This window comes from Ictalurus punctatus, chromosome 2 (genome assembly GCF_001660625.3).
Source record: "Ictalurus punctatus breed USDA103 chromosome 2, Coco_2.0, whole genome shotgun sequence".
NCBI classification, from domain to species: domain Eukaryota; kingdom Metazoa; phylum Chordata; class Actinopteri; order Siluriformes; family Ictaluridae; genus Ictalurus; species Ictalurus punctatus.
In genome coordinates, this window is record NC_030417.2 from 21,817,847 (window position 1) to 21,834,639 (window position 16,793).

Sequence of the window (16,793 nt, forward strand, 5' to 3'; positions counted from 1 at the left end):
TTTAAATGTTTTATTTTATTCTTTAAATGACAATGCATGAACACATCTGCTTAAAAAGCTTTCATAGGTGTACAAGTGCTATCAAAAACACGGATTTCCAAATCCAACACATGTCTGCACATCTGTAATCTCCTGCAGCAGCGCCTCTGAGGCATTTAACTGTGGAGTCAAAGATCATTATATGTAGATGACTCGCGTGCATTTGTACAAATTAATTTCTTTATGTACATTTACGTTTATTATGTTTCAAAATATAACATTTTTACTCAAATGTTCATATTAAAAAAAACTTGTACTACTAGCTATTTAAAGAGGACCAACCTTTACAGCATACTTGTATGACTGCTCTGCTTCAAGTTTCCTTCCAGTCTGAAAGAGCATTCATTAATGTTAAAGTAAAGAAGAAACCATGACTCGGCATGCTGTTATAGGAAAATAATTCATGGCAGGGTGGAGCGATGTGGCCCAACACGAAGCAGAGTTACTGCTTACCAGCCCGAAGGTGATTCTTGTTAACAGAGCTGTGGTATAAACAGCATTGTCAGACATTATTGAGAAGAATGCCATTATTACTAACCTTTAAACAAATCAATGACAGGTAGCCCCAGACCTCAGGGTTCCTGTTATTGAGGGCATTAGCTTCAGTCAGAGCGTCCTCAGCCTCAGTCAACTCCCCCAACTAATTCCACAGAGAAAGAAATGCAGTATGGGTGCAGTAAGACAAAGCAGTGAGATGTCTGTCAGATTTTAAAACAAGCAGATACATCATAACACGACATACTGTCAAATTTGACACTAGAATTTATCACCATAAAATTTTCCACGCTCACATTTTACTGCACTATGTAAGGAATGATGTACATGAGCACGTGCTGTTATGCAGTCACAAAGCACATCCTGCTCTCTTTTATTCTTCTTATACTACAAATATTTGCCAATGATTACAATATCTAATGTACTTATGAACAAAACATCATACTCTTTAAAGTTATATTTAATGTGATGGAACATTGACAAGACAAATTAGTTCGTGTTATCACGTACACTCACAAACCACTTTATTAGGAGCACCTGGACATGTGGTCATTTATGCAATTATCCAATTAGCCACTCCTACGCCAGCAGCACAGTGCATAAAATCATGCAGATGGAGGTCATGAGGTTCAGTTAATGTTCACATCAAACATTAGAATGGGTAAAAATAGGATCTCAATGACTTTAACTATGGCATGGTTGTTAGTTCCAGACAGGTATTTTCACAAACAGCAGTCACAGAATGGTGCAAAAAACATCCCGTGATCAGCAGTTCTGTGGGTTAAAATGTCTTGTTGATGAGCCTACAGTAACTCAACTAGCCACTCTTTACAACCGTGGTGGGCAGAAAAGCATCTCATACCAAGATGGACCACATCAGGTTCCACTCTTTGCAGCCAAGAACAAGATTCTGAGGCTACACTGAGTACAGGCTCACTGAAACTATATAGTTGAAGATTTGAAAAATGTTGCCTGATCTGTGTGGCACCAACAATCATGTCATTTTGATGTTTTATGTGAACTTTAACTGCAGGATTTGATGCACTGCACTGCTGCCACATGATTAGCTGACTGGATAAATACATGAATGTGTAGGGATACTAGTGTTCCTAAATAAAGTGGATGATGAGTGTATGTTGTAGCAGTTATAAAAGTTGTTCGCTAACCAGACTTTCTTTTCTTATCTCTCATGATACTGAGAAAACGGACAGTTATGGTTTTGTAAGAGCAGAAAACGTAATGACCATTACAAAGTGCTGACACCCAAGACTCCTTTCATTAAGGTGCACCTATTATGGTTTTTCAAATATTACCTTTCATGTAGTGTGTTAGAGCTGTTTGTGCATATAGAAAGTCTGCAAAGTTTCAAAAATCAAAGCGCACGACAGAGTTATTGACTCCCAAAATAAGGACCTGATTCTGAACAACTGAAACGAGTAGTTAGTAATTCCGACTTACTTCCTGTACTAACGTACATAGGTTTGTAACAAAAAGCCCTGCCTCTGGTCTTGATTGGCTGCTGAAACTCGTTATGGTAGTGGGTGTTTGCTTTTTGAAACATGCTGACAGGTAGACCAATCACAACAGACTATGACATCTGACCAATCAGAGCTGAGTATGATCTTTTTGACCTTGGATGCACCTTTAAAAATATAATTAGGCACGTTTTAAACCCATAATAGGTGCACTTTAATGTTAAATAAACATCTCCTACAGAAACTTAATCAACACCCTCTGACCAATCATATTAGAGAATTCAACAGTGCTGTTGTATAAATGAAGTTAGTATATAGTCCAGGTCGCACTGGTCTACCAGGAAGTGTTTATAGGTTTGTTATGGGTGTGATGTCACTGTCTTTTTTTACTGGATATGATGGTAATCATGAACTCACCCTGTAGCAGGCAATCCCCAGCCCGAGCCAGGTGAGACAGGAGGGAAAACACTTGCAGGCATGCATGTATGTAGGCTTTGCTTTATCATACTACAAAGGATTGTAAACAAACACATTCAAAATATCCTTCAGTCATCTACATCCTTGAATTCTCTAATAACAGTACATAAATGCAACATTATTCCACAAATCCAGCCCCTTTCAATGATTAGGCAATAGATCAGATCTGACATGAAAAGCCTTGTATAATGTGTAATGGAGAATACGCTGAGTTTGTGAAACAGGTGTTATCTAACCTGTCCTTTCTGTAAGTAGATGGAGCCTAGACGCAGGTAAACAGGGTGTGTGTCTGAAGCCTCTGTCACAAAGTCCAGCGTTCTCTCATAAGACTCTTGAGCTTGATTGTAATCCTTTATCATGTAGTACACGTGACCATAGAGAGCCCACACATCAGGGTTCTGAACAACAACAACAACAAAAAACATAACATTTAGCATTTTACAGGGTAACGAACACTGATTCAAAGTTCACATTACTAGCACAAAATGCTATAATCAGTGCTCCATGAAGAACTGGCCAGACGATAAGAGAAACCTGAATAGTAATTATTTTTCCAAAAAAACGTAATATAAACCATATTTGGCATCAGATATGTTGATATCCAAATTAAAAATACAATCCCCTCCGAAAAAGTAGTGGAACAGCAAGGGAAAATCTTTTGTTTTTGCTATACACTGAAGACCTTTGTATTTGAGATCGAAAGATGAATACGAGATGATAGATCAAGAATTTCAGCTTTTATTTCCAGATATTTACATCTAGATGTGTTAGATTTAGTTTTAACAACTTAGAATATGGCACCTTTGGTGGCAGACCACACAATTTTTAGGCGAGCAAAAGATTTTGAAATGAAAGTAAACAACAATGAATATTTATTTGCATATTCCTTGTATCGAGCCAGTTACCTACTGACATCGCCGAACTGTTGCATTGTACTTTTGTGTTGCATTTCCAGGCTTGTACCGCAGCTTCAGGGGTTTTCTCCACTCAGTTTTCTCTTCAGGAGGTGAAATGCATGCTCAACTGGGTTAAGGTCTGGTGAGTGACTTGGCCAGTCTAAAACCTTCCACTTGTCCTGCCTAGTGAAGTCCTTTGTTGAGTTGGCAGTGTGTTTTGGGTCATTGTCTTGCTGCATGATGAAGTTCCTCCCAATTAGATTGGATGCATTTCTTTGTAAATTGGCAGATGGAATGTTTCTGTAGACTTCTGAATGTATTCTGCTGCTACCATCATGAGTTCCATCATCAATAAAGATTAGTGATCCACGCAAGCCCAAGCCATAACACTACCTCCACCATGCTTGACTGATGAGCTTGTATGTTTTGGAGCATGAGCAAATCCTTACTTTCTCCACAATGCTGACTAGTGTCAAATAATGGCTTAAAGGCAATGCTGATTATTTTTCACAAGGTTCTAAAGACTAATCTTAGAGTAATATAAGAGCATGTGTTTCACATGAAACGCCAATTTCAGGCCAAAGACTGTTCATGGAAAGGGAGGACATTTTCAGGAACATTTTGCTCTTTGTACTTGAATGTTGAACAAAAAAAACGTGTTGTGCAGCTTTAAGGTTAATGATCCAAAAGACACACCACATACCTGAAAGTTATCACTGAGGGCCTGCTGCAGACTTCCCTTAGCACTGCTGTACTCTCCTCTCAGCAGCTGTACTTGGGCCAGAGCCAAATGATACGAGGTGCTTGGCCCTCCACCTCGACACAACAACTCCTGAGCCAAAGCCCTCTGAGCCATCTTGGATGCGTACACACACACACGTACACATACACACATACACACACAGAAATGTCTCTCAGAATACAAATATAATTATACACTCAGCATATAATTATATATAATACACTATGTAAGGAATAAATCACATTGAAGAATGCTGTCACAGTAAAAATAAAAATCAACAGCATGTTATGTAATGCAGCCCACTGCAAAGTGGAGTTACCACCTTAAAGTTGATTATTTTCCTATAACAGCCTGGCCCGAGGTGGGCTATTCTGCTTACACCACAGCAATTTGAAAATAATTACAATGTGTTTACAATTTTACAACGAACCTCCGGGAAACAAGTTAGTTCCTGTAGATTACATTACAATAACTATAAACAGTCGCTCCCTAACCAGCACCTCTTTTCTTCTTTCTCTTGAAGGTAGCAACACAAAAATGGCAGCATAGTGAAAAGCCTTCTGTCCTGCAGACTCTCCCATGGCAGAAAACATGCTCAATGTTACAAAGTGCTGACAATGGAGATTAATTTCATTAAATGTTGAATTAACATTTCCTTACAAAGAGCTCTATAATATCAATGAGTATGTTTGTTTGCTTAATATAATTTTAAATCTGTTCATTACTAGCCTTAGATAATGTGCATCTGCTATTCAAGTCTCTGTAAATGAGCTGTTACTATGGAAACATTCATGTGTTAGAACAAGCACTTCAAATAAACTTGTTTTTTGCCTGCAATCATACTGTATAGAAATAGGCTGATGACAAAATATTTACAGTGGTCCTTGGGAAGAGTGTGTTGTATTTTGTTGTGCGGCTTTGGATCACCTGTAACGCATAACTCTGTAGTAGAAAGTTCACCGTCTCCATGTAGATGGTGGTGCCAACTCTAGTTGGAGACTGATGATCTCGAGGGGAGGCTTGTACAGGATCAGCTCTTGTTTTTTCACCCTCTTCTGCTCTCATTTTCTGGCTGCTTTGAGGATTATCCTGTCCTTCTGTCTCACCCTCAGTGAGTTCTTCCACAGCTGCAGAACCAAAACGGTTACCCTGATATTAGCTACAGTGTGTTCCATAAGAAGGTCATGAAGTGGCGATAATGTCCAGACAACTACATTAGCAGCATACGTGCAACACCTTGCATTTAAATTATATAAAATAAATAAAAGAAGTTCCTGGTGAGGCCTTGCTGAGAACCTACTGAAGGCAAATTCCTGTAAGGGCATTAAGTACACTATATGACCAAAAGTATGTGGACACTTGACCATGACAAACATAAGTAGTTTTCCCTACATTATTACCAAACAGTTAGAAGAGGAGAATTGTACAGGATGTCTTTATATGCTGTTTCATTACAGCTTTCCTTCACTGGAAGTAAGCAGTCCAAACATGTTCCAGAATGACAATGCCCCTGTGCACAAAGCGAGGTCCATAAAGACACGGTGTGTCAAGAAAGCTTAAAATGGGCCATAGTTGAATCTTCCAGCAGGACAGTGATCCAAATCATACATCAAAATCAACACAAAAATGGTTTACAGAACACAAACTCAAGGTCCTGCCATAGTCATCCCAGTCCCTTGATTTGAAACCCACAGAAAACCTGTGGGGTGAACTGAAGAGGAGAGTCCACCAGTGTGAACCTCAAAATTTGAAGGATCTGGAGAGATTCTGTATGGAGAAATGGTCTCAAATCCCTTGCCATGTATTCTCCATCCTCATCAGGCATTATAGGAGAAGACTCAGACCTGTTATCTTGGCAAAGGGAGGTAGCACAAAGTATTGATTAAAAGGGTGTCAATAATTGTTGCACACCTATACTTAACAAAGTTGGGGTTTTTTTGATAAACCTGTGTTTTGTTTGTAATTGTTGATATCCATGAGAGCAGAGTATTTTTGTGAATTTTTTTGAACCAAAGGTTAAAAAGTTAAACAATAAAGATAAATTTTCACAGCCTTCTTTGTTCATATTTACAAAGGGTGCCAATATTAGTGGAGGGCACTGTATATTTCTGTAAAGCTGCTTTGGGACATCTTAAACATGTTAAGGGACTCCAACCGTAGAGAGTTTTGTAGCATAATCTTTGTACTCTGCTGCAGGTTCCCGCAGCATATTGGGGAGAAATGTCACTTTTCTTTTTCCAAGCTGATCTACCAGCAAGCGAAGTGTATTGGGTTTATCCACCATGCTGGAGAAAGGATAATTGAATGTATGAAAAATAGTATTTATAACATATTTTGACATCAAGAGACAAAAACTGCTGGTAAAATTGAGCTTTAGCTACTGAATAGTTAGTTACCACTTAGGCTACAGCTTTATTATTATTATTATTAACAATAATAACAACAACAACAACAATAATAATGGGCAGTGATGGCGCAGATAAGCATTCACCCTTTCGTGGGCATTTGTGAGCTCATGCATGTAGAAGCAGGTTATGCCGCTCCATATCACTGCATGAGCAGCTGTTTGAAAAGATGCATTTGGCTGGTTTCACGTCTCGGAGGACGCATGTGACAGCCTTCACCTTCAAAGGATGGTAGCTGTCATATGATAGGGGAGAGCTGGCTGGTGGGTGGTAACTGACCAAGACTTTATTAGGGGGAACTTTTTATTTAATTCACTAAATAAAAACACTCTTCTTCCATATCTGACTAAAGTAGGGCACATGGTTTAATTCTTCTGTAATTTTGTTGATTCAACACAGTTGTTGCAGCTTTTTTGTTTTGTTGCTTAGCAATCTGATACAGGAATTTGATACACATTTGGTGAAAAGAACTAGAATGAGTTTCAACAAAAATTAGATTAAACTGTTGTATAAATAGTAGATGACTACATTCAGTTCAGAACTGAAGTCTATAAATCTAGAACGGTGTTGATGATGGCAAATTTAGTAGTTATAAAATCAGTAGGATATAATTATTGAACCAAGAAATAACAAATAATTCACCTGGTTTGCCCACTGGCTCATTATCCTCTGAATGTGTGTGATTGTCACACACAGGTTCTGTTCTCTGTTCTGGGCTGCTACACACCAGGGCTGCTCTCAGCTGTTTAGTTGCTTCCATGAATGCCATTTCGGCTTGGATGAAGTTCTCCTGGGCCAAGTAAAACAAGCCTGTGCACATACAACACATCTATTTTGAAAATAAAGGCTTTCTCTGAGTTGTGTTTATACCCGCATGAATCCAGGTATGATATAGCGAAATATAATTTTGGATACGGTAACCCTAAAACATCTTTATATAAAGAAACAATTATTAGAAACATGTCTATTTGCTTGGAAGCAGGACAGTCGTTTAAGCACAGTATATAGATTTTAATACTCATGGACAATGCTAGCTAATATCATATAGGTATCATATACTGTAGATACTATAAACCTATATCTTCATAATAATCCTGCCCTCAAAGTCACCCTGACATATTCTTTTACTGTTACAAGTGCAGATTTAGGCTACTACAGTCTTTGTGACAGAGCATTTTGTTTGACAAATATTACAAACATCCTCATAACAAAGACGTTATCCTTCACTTTTCTCTTCATGCTGAAAGCAGCAGACAAATATAATGTTTATGACGTTTAACCTGTCATCCCTATATACGGGTTTAACCCACCATATATATGGTTTATTATTGATTAGAAAGATGAAAATATTTGTGAAGAAACTGGTCTGGTTACACACAAGCTCCTTATTTCAGAATGTAATTTATTTAAAAGGTAGCATGCTATCTAATACATACATACACATATACCATAAAAACAACTATAAAGAAGGTTGGTGTTGTAGTGTTCATGTGGATTGGCCATTTTTGGGCCAAAGTCCACAATTGGTATGATATTTTTTCACTTTTAATCCATGTTTGGCTTGACTATCAGCCTCACATTTATGAGTGTCTCTCCTATCAAGTAAATAGAAACCAGCTTTTGACTGGATGTACTCTATGGCCACCAAATTGGTAGATTGGGCAATAAGAACTTTGCTGTTGTACACAACTAGGTGTATTTCTTTTTATAGTTTCTATAAGACTTTTAAAAAGTGTTTCTCATAGCGTTTGCCTTATTGTCAGGAGATTGTGAGCTCAAAGCCTGGCAATGCCACCGCCATCCATAGTCGGAAGCCAAGAAAGCAAAACTGGCCATGATCTCTAGGTGGGAGGGATAGCATACTCTGTCTTCCCTGTCAATCACAGTGACACTAGCCAATTGTGCATGTCAGTGAGCTCATGTATGTGGAAGAGGGCAGATAGTGCTTTCCTCCAAAAGTGTTATGCTACCCTGTGCAGCTCATGAGCAGTTTGAAAAGATGCAGTTGGCTGGTAGCTGTCATATAATAGGAGAAAGCTGGCTAGTGGGTGGGAATTTGCAGGTGACCAAATTGAAGAGAAAATAATAATAATAATAATAATAATAATAATAATAATAATAATAATAATAATAATAATAATAAACAGCATTTCTCATTTTAATCTTACCAAATAAGGTCCAGGTGACCACGGAACTCGATTTGATACATGTGGCCCTCTCAAAAAAGGTCTCTGCTTCCTCATAGCGACCGTTCATTTCTGACAGTATCCCACACATAAGTAAGCTGGTGAACACAAATGAGCATTTTAACAACTGATTTTTACATATGCATACACTTATATGACCAAAGGTTTGTGGACAGCTGACCATAACACTCATATGTGCTTTTTGAAAATCCCATTCCAGATTAATCCCCACCTTCGCTGTTATAATAACCTCCACTCTTCTGAGAAGGCTTTCCACTAGATTTTGGAGCATGGTTGTGGGGATTTGTTCATTCAGCCACAAGTATATTAGTGAGGTTGGTCACTGATGTCATGTGAGGGGGCCTGGGGTGCAGTCAGTGTTCCGGTTCATCGTAAAGGACTTCAGTGGGGTTGAGGTCAGGGCTCGGTGCAGGCCACTCGAATTCTTCCACTCCAACATTGGCACACCATGTCTTTCTAGACCTCTCTTTGGACACAGGAGCTTTGTCATGCTGGAACACGTCTGGACTGCTTAATTCCAGGGAAGGGAAATTGTAATGATACAGCATATAAAGACATCCTCCACAATTGTGTGCTTCGAACATTGTGCCAACAGTTTGAGGAAAAACCACATATGGGTGTGGTGGTCAGGTGTCCACATACTTTTGGACATAGTGTATGTTGCATAATTGAATGCAGGACTAGGTGTTATTCAGAGCTCAGTGTAATCCATGTGCTCCTCAGACCTGGGTACGTGCGCTTGGTCAACAGACACGGCCAGATGGAAACACTCCTCAGCTTTCATATATTCAGCAGTGAACATGTAAAGCAAGCCATAATCAAACCAGTGGGACGGATTGCTCCGATCTTGAGCCAGCTGCTATAAAAAGATAAAGGGCTTTAAAGAAAGAATAGTTTTGATTTTGGTCTATCACAAAAAAACCAAACTACTGTTGCTAAGATTTTGGAACAAATGAGATGAACCTCTTGGTAATACTGGGCAGCTAGCTGATAATCCTCATTTAGCTGGGCCTCTTTGGCAAAGTGCCTGAGCTGACTGCAGTCTAGCAGGGGCTGAGCCTGGAACTTTTGCTCTTCGAATGATAAGGTCTGCAGAAAGATCAGGGAGAAAAGCTGTCTGATTTTAAAATAATCTTCTCTCAAGAAGTGATAACTAGTGTTCCTTTGCTCTATTACCGTTATGCCGCCAAGCTTGTACTCACTGAAAGTCATGTACAGGAAACATATACGGCACAAGTTGGAACAACTGAGTGATTCACTTGTTTAGAAAGTCATAGCCACACCTTGTTAAGTGCAACATGCATCTCATCCACCAGGAAGATGTAGAGTTGACTCAGAAAAACCCGCAGCTGCTCTGGGTTGGTGAAAGCCTCCGTCCTCAGCATCTTCTCACGCACAATTCGCACTACTGAGTACTTGCCACAGACAAAATCAATAAAATGGTCATTCTATGCATACAGTAAAGTATACTAAAACAGTTTATAACAGTATATAAAACATTATTTTGCAGGAGAAAAAAAATAACATGAAACGTTCCTTATTATTTAAGAATGAATTTCATGTTAAAGTGAAGTATCTTGTTGACTTGAATTGCTTCATTTTAAAACTATTTGGTGGTAAAGTTTGCTGCTACATATAAAAACAATGTCAGAATCATTTACTTTGTGAAAATCTGTTGGCTGTTAAAATGTTTTGGATAATTTATATGTTATACATGGTAGGATTATATGATCATCAGATTTTATACCACCATGTTGTTGAATTCTCAAATCTGATTAGTCAACAGTGCCAGCTATAATTCAAATCTCAGGTTTATATTAATGTGCTTGTTCTAATACATAAAAATTTCTGTAGTAACAACTGACAAGCTGCATTTTATCTTACTCATTTCAAGACAGAAAAAAGCGAGACTGGTGAGGGAGCTGCTATAATATGAGCGGTAACTTGTTTCATGAACATTCCACATTAAATGTAACTATGAATGGTTACGAAGACTGCTGTGCCATTCTTTAATGAATAAAAAAATGTATTTGCACACTGATGTGGTATAAGTGGAATAAAACACATCGGGACATGCTGTTATCGGAACATAATAAAGGTGTCAACAGTAATTTTGCTTCACGTCGGGTTGCATCCTGCCACCTTCTTGCTAATTATTTTCCTGTAACAGCACACACAGTTTTCAGGCCACACCAACTTACTAACTCACTTTCATTTGTTCCTTAAAGGCGAAGTATTTCCCAGAGCAGTTCAGCTCTCCGAACAACTGGGTTTTGCGCTGCTCTTGGGTGGCAGGATCCAGAGGCCTGGCACCAGGAACAAACGCAGCTCCAAACATTTGCTCATACTGCTGCAACACCTGTGCCGTTACACTCATTATCTGTGCCTGGTACTCCTGCACAGCCTGCACCAAAACCCCACATTGATTAATCATTTTGGTTATCAGGTAATGTAAGTAAGTATGTGAGTAAATTTTATTTAAATAGCACATTTAAACACAGCAAAGCTGACCAAAGTGCTGAACAATGTAAAAAAAAAAATCAGATAGAGACAGACAATAAACAATAGTAAAAAAAAAAAAAAAAAAGGATTAAAACACCTGGGAGAAGAGATACGCATTCAGCCTCTTTTTAAATATGATAATTGAAGGTGCAAGGCAGATGTCCAGTGGCAATCGATTCCAAAAACGAGGAATAACAACTGAGAAAGTTCTGTCCCCCTTAGTTTTTAAACAGGATCGAGGGACATACAAAAGAAACCTATCAGAAGATTTTAAAAATCTGCTAGATGAATGTGGAGTAAGACGATATTTGAGATAAGAAGGTGCTTGATCATTAAGAGTTTTAAAGACAAACAGCAGAATCTTAAACTGGCTCATAAAATGGACCGGGAGCCAATGGAGTGATGCTAAAATTGGCGTGACACGATCATATTTCTTTGTACTGGTTAACAGCCTTGCAGCTGCATTCTGAACCATCTGGAGACGAGCAAGAGTTGACTGAGGAGGACCCAAGTACAATGAATTATAATAATCTAAGTGCGATGTGATAAAAGCATGAATAACCTTCTCCAAATCTTGGAAAGACAAAAATGTGTTAAGTTAAGAAATAATGCATAATTGATTTTTTTTTTAAAACAACTATTCTTAACAACCAAATTTATTTGCTTGGTTAAGCATAATTCTGAGTCCAGGATGATACCACGGTTCCTATCCTGGGAAGAAATTGAGGGGAAGTGATTACGAAGTTCATTAATGAGATCCTTTCTCAATCTCGGGGGACCAAAAACAATTATTTCGGTTTTGTCTTCATTAAGTTGGAGAATGTTATTTGTTAAACATTTTTTTAATATCATCGAGACAGTCCAACAATGGCTGACTGAAGTCGCCAGCTTTCAACGGTATGTACAACTGGGTATCATCAGCATATAAATGAAAAGAGACATAGTGCGCCCTAATAATAGTGCATTTAAATGGCCTCAATACAGTCAAAGTGCTGAAAAAAGGGCATGAAAAGTGTTGTAGAATTGAAGAGTCTCAGAGAAAGAGAGAGAGAGCGAGAGAGTGAGCATAACCATATGTATTAGAGAAAGCAAGTGTGCTAGAGAGATCCTTACAGGTGTGGCTTAGAGGTGTGTATAATATGCATTTATAAATATATAAATACATGCAAATATTTTTAAACTGTTTTAATGTTATAGCTTAAACAGACCACACCTATTTCACTGGGTCTGAACTTCACACAAGGCATGCTACCGCTATTGGGAATGGGCCACACCTCATTCAGTAGGACTGATGGGCACAGAGGTTATTTCTCCCTCATTGGGACTGACGAGAACAGAGGTCATATATCCTCTGTCATGTCAGGCATACATGCCTTGCATGCCAGAGAACCACAGAGAAACCGTGTAGTGTCAACAAAATAAATATAGCATTGAACTTGTACTATTACAGAAATATTAGTATTTGATTCAAATACTGAGACACAAATCAATGAATCTTAGTGTGATGTGTGTGACAGAGAAAAAAATGATCATGTGCCTGAAAGGTACACTTTGTAAAGTTGAATGTTTTGAGATAAAACTACAGAAAAACATTGCCAATGTTGACTTCTGTTTATGTTTCGGGCCGGAAATGAGCTGCACCCTCAGTAAGAGCAGAGATGCTCAGCTCTGCCCCTTTTTCTGAAAAGCAACCTGACATACGTAACAACAGAAGGGATGGGTTCAGCTGGAGGGTTTCGTTGAAGAAGAAAGCTCGTCATTATTCTAATTGAATAAGCCTCTGCTTTGCAAGCATCAGAAACTGTAAAAGGCAAAACTGTTCCTTTAAAGAGAGTCAGAATAACACAAGATGTAACTGACAGTTATTCAGCTGAATACTTTCCACAGGAGGGCGACACAGACAAATGGTGAGAGCATGATTTCTAAATTAAAAATGTGTGTGTGTGTGTGTGTGTGTGTGTGTGTGTGTGTGTGTGTGTGTGTGTGTGTGTGTGTGTGTGTGTGTGTGTGTGTTGCTTTTCTCTCACTCTCTCTGCTCCTGCTGAATGTCGGGGTCGTGGAGGTCTGGGAGGAATCAGCTCCCTCACTCTACAGCACAAACAGGTTCACAGAAACATTAAGTAAGTTGTATGAAATCTCTCAAGGTCCTTATGACACACAATATAATGTATAAACTATCATATATTTTGAAAGCAATTGAATAGGTTTCCTGTTACCGTCTTGCCAGCTCCTCTGGCTGTCTTTTTGGAACCAGCGCTTTTTCCAAGGCAACTTCAATAATAATGTATGATCTTGAATCTGCATACATCTATCGTTACATTTCCCATTAGTTTCACAAACACTGTCTGATTTCAGGTTGAGGATAAGTTTCAGGTCATTTTCAGGACTTATATGGATTATTTTTTTCATCAGATAGACCAACCTGAGCATCTGTATTCGCTTGCAGATCAACGTCCATCACACTTTCTGCCTGAGCTGGTTTCACCTATAAAGACAGGCTCTCAATTACAACTTTCTTCTAGTGTCAGTTCTGTCTATTTACCATTTGCTCCTTTAATGTCAGAATTAATGCCTGTCAAAGGCTGTTGGATGTAATTGCAAGGTATATGGCATGATCTGAAAACTGTACTAGCAGTCCATAGCACAAGACAGAACACTGGCAGACAATCTAATACCGGGTAAATTCACCATCCAAACAGGCAGGAATCGGTCATCACAAGGAAACAATATCTAGGGAAATATCTAGGGAAATATCACTAGAAAACAACATGGAGCTGGGACCAGGGGCTTAGAAGGGCCTGTGTTTGAAACAATACATTCAACATCAACATCAACACAAATGGGTATATAGTAAGTAAAATCTAATCTATGTCTAATAATAAATGGGTTCATTTGTTTACCGGTGAGTATTATACCACATCACTGTGGATTATTTAAAAATCCTGATTGGTCAGTATGTAACAGTAGCTCTGTGGGCGGCTGAGGTTCAGGTGGTAGAACGGTTTGTCCACTAATCGTAAGGTTGGCAGTTCAATTCGCAGCCCACATGACTCAACATGCCAAAGTGTCCTTGGGGAAGACACTAAACCCCAAGTTACTCCTGATGGCAAGCTAGTGCCTTGCATGGCAGCTCTGTACAGTTTGTGTGTGAGTGTGTGTATGAATGGGTGAAGGAGAACCAGTGTAAAACTCTTTGCAGAACCGCTTTGTAGAACCGCAGACCATTTAGTGACTATGGTAATGAGAGCAAAACCATTCTCAGAAGAGTGGAGTTTATTATAACAGTAAAGATGGACTAAATCTGAAATGGGATGTCCAAAATCACATATTGGTGTGATGGTCAGGTGTCCACAAATCTTTAAAACAAAGGCAACCTGAGTAAACACACAATACAGTTTTTACTTTTTATTGAAGCCAAAAAAAGTTATCCAACGGCTATCACCTATGTGAAAAACTAATTGCTCCCTTAAACTTAAAATCTGGTTGTGCCACCTTTAGCAGCAATAACTGCAACCAAATGCTTCCAATAAGTGAAAATCAGTCTTTCTCAGCACTATGGTGGGATTTTGGCCCACTCTTCTTTGGAGAACTACTTTAGTACAGCCAGACTAGAGGGTTTTTGCACATGAACTGCCCATTTAAGGTTCTGCCACGGCATCTCAATTGGTTCAAGTCAGGACTTTGACTATGCCACACTAAAATTTTCATTTTATGTTAAACTCACTGAATTAAAGCTGAAAGTCTACACTTCAATCCCTTCTTGATTGCTTCATTTTACAAAATGTGCAGAAAATTGTATCACTGTCCAAATACTTATAGATCTGACTATACAATGTACATAACTCTTTCAATTCTAATTCCAAAATGTTGGGACGCTGTGTAAAATGTAAATAAAAATAGAATGCAATCTCAAAACCATGTTATTCACAATAGAACATAGAAAACAGATCAAATGTTTAAACTGAGAAAATTTACCATTTTAAGAAAAAATGGGGGGCTAACATGCTGGAAAAGTAAGTGTTACTAAAAAGAAACTGGAAGCTGGAAGAATATTTTGCAACTAATTAGGTTAATTGGCCACAGGTCAGAGGCACACAGGCATTATCTTTGTCCTCTTGAGAATTTCTTCAAACTTTGTAAGGCTTGTGCAGATGCTCTGATGGTGACATGAAGATTCAACCATCTGAAATGAGGTCATCAATCTGCTGCTTTTATAGCTAATTGCTTTTGGAAGCCTGTCTCTGTTACAGATCCGGATCCAATCACAGAGGATATGAGCCACCAAGCTGTGTGTCACCCAGGAGACCATAAGTGGGCATCTGCATCTCCACACAGCTTAATGAAACACATATTTAAATATATTTTATAATTTATCAAAGGTCACAATTCCATTGATAATGTGCTTTTCAGGGGAACTCTTTAAAGCAGCTGAACTCCCTCACAGTTTCTTACTTTTGCTCAAAAGATACAGATGTTTTTTGTTGCAAGAAGTAAAAATCTATAGAAATAACATTACATTGAAAATGAACTGTGCAACAAACCTTGACTTTGACTGCAATATATGGAGTTAAAACCTCATTTAAGTTGTATTTAAGTTGCCTGCTCGGTTATTAGGCTAACATTTCACAAGGTTACTTTCAGGGCATCCCCTTCACACCTTATTTATGGTAAGTATCCACCATAATTGAATAGTAAGCTGAGTTGCTTATATACAGATATTTTTTATTCATTCCAGTCCTGGGACATTCATGATCTACACATTCTTGACTCAAATTTTCAGATAATTATCAAGCCCTTTATGAGCTGATTCATCTGTGTTAGAGTGGAGAAGCATTACATACAGAGCATAACATCCCAGTGCAAGGAACATTATGTTGGTTTTTAAATAACAATTACACATGTTACTGATATACGTTGTACGATAAAATGTACAAATGTTACAGTAGTTGGAAATTAGGCTATAAATCTGGAATTTCTAGGCTGGAATTAGGCTATAAATCTGGAAAATTCATAATGTCCATTTGGGGACTTTTAACTAAAAAATTTGGGAACCCCTGCTCTATACAATCTTATTTATGCATTACAATGAATGTTATATAAAGGGTACCTTTTTCATCTCTTCTTTACTGTCTTTGCCACCCAACACTTTGCTGGATGCTGCCTTGTAGGAGGCTACAGAAGAAGTTGGACGAAGACGAGCCTCTGCTACCAGCGCCTTCATGGTCTCTCTCACCATGCTCGCCTGCCTCTTGGTCTTCAACATAAGAAGAGTTGAACCCCAAATTAAGTACAATGGGCGGATGGTAGAGCAAATAATTTGTGAAATATTAGGGTTGATGAAAGGTTTTGATTTTCTCCTGTGATTCCATCCACTCCTACCTTCATTAGGAGGTCAGAGTCAGAGAATGGATGGATTCTGTATGCTCCACGGATACGTCTGACCCCAGGGTACAGCAAAGGTGCAAAGTCGACATACGCCACTCCATGGAAAGAAATTTGAATCTCATCCTCCAGTTGCTGTACACAAATTCAAAGAAAAGTATCATTCATAAGGA

General features: G+C 38.5%; 1 protein-coding gene across 4 annotated transcripts in view; it reads right to left on the reverse strand.

Annotated features, from left to right (window-relative positions):
• cfap70 (cilia and flagella associated protein 70) overlaps positions 1-16,793 on the reverse strand; it is a 22,234-nt gene continuing 5,441 nt past the window's right edge. For 2 of the 4 annotated variants that reach the window (XM_017484430.3, XM_017484447.3), the window contains exons 9-26: positions 16,618-16,755; positions 16,346-16,492; positions 13,661-13,723; positions 13,455-13,546; positions 13,266-13,326; positions 10,946-11,140; positions 10,020-10,151; positions 9,700-9,825; positions 9,462-9,595; positions 8,698-8,813; positions 7,172-7,339; positions 5,052-5,251; positions 4,086-4,238; positions 2,723-2,884; positions 2,427-2,516; positions 578-679; positions 322-369; positions 1-159 (exon numbers count right to left, since the gene is read on the reverse strand). In XM_017484430.3, coding sequence (XP_017339919.1) covers positions 82-159; positions 322-369; positions 578-679; positions 2,427-2,516; positions 2,723-2,884; positions 4,086-4,238; positions 5,052-5,251; positions 7,172-7,339; positions 8,698-8,813; positions 9,462-9,595; positions 9,700-9,825; positions 10,020-10,151; positions 10,946-11,140; positions 13,266-13,326; positions 13,455-13,546; positions 13,661-13,723; positions 16,346-16,492; positions 16,618-16,755 — 2,205 coding nt within the window. In that variant the 3' untranslated portion in view covers positions 1-81. Of the gene's footprint in view, positions 160-321; positions 370-577; positions 680-2,426; positions 2,517-2,722; positions 2,885-4,085; positions 4,239-4,261; positions 4,699-5,051; positions 5,252-7,171; positions 7,340-8,697; positions 8,814-9,461; positions 9,596-9,699; positions 9,826-10,019; positions 10,152-10,945; positions 11,141-13,265; positions 13,327-13,454; positions 13,547-13,660; positions 13,724-16,345; positions 16,493-16,617; positions 16,756-16,793 lie in introns of those variants that run through there. The other 2 variants (XM_017484438.3, XM_053673942.1) reach the window with 2 other exon arrangements.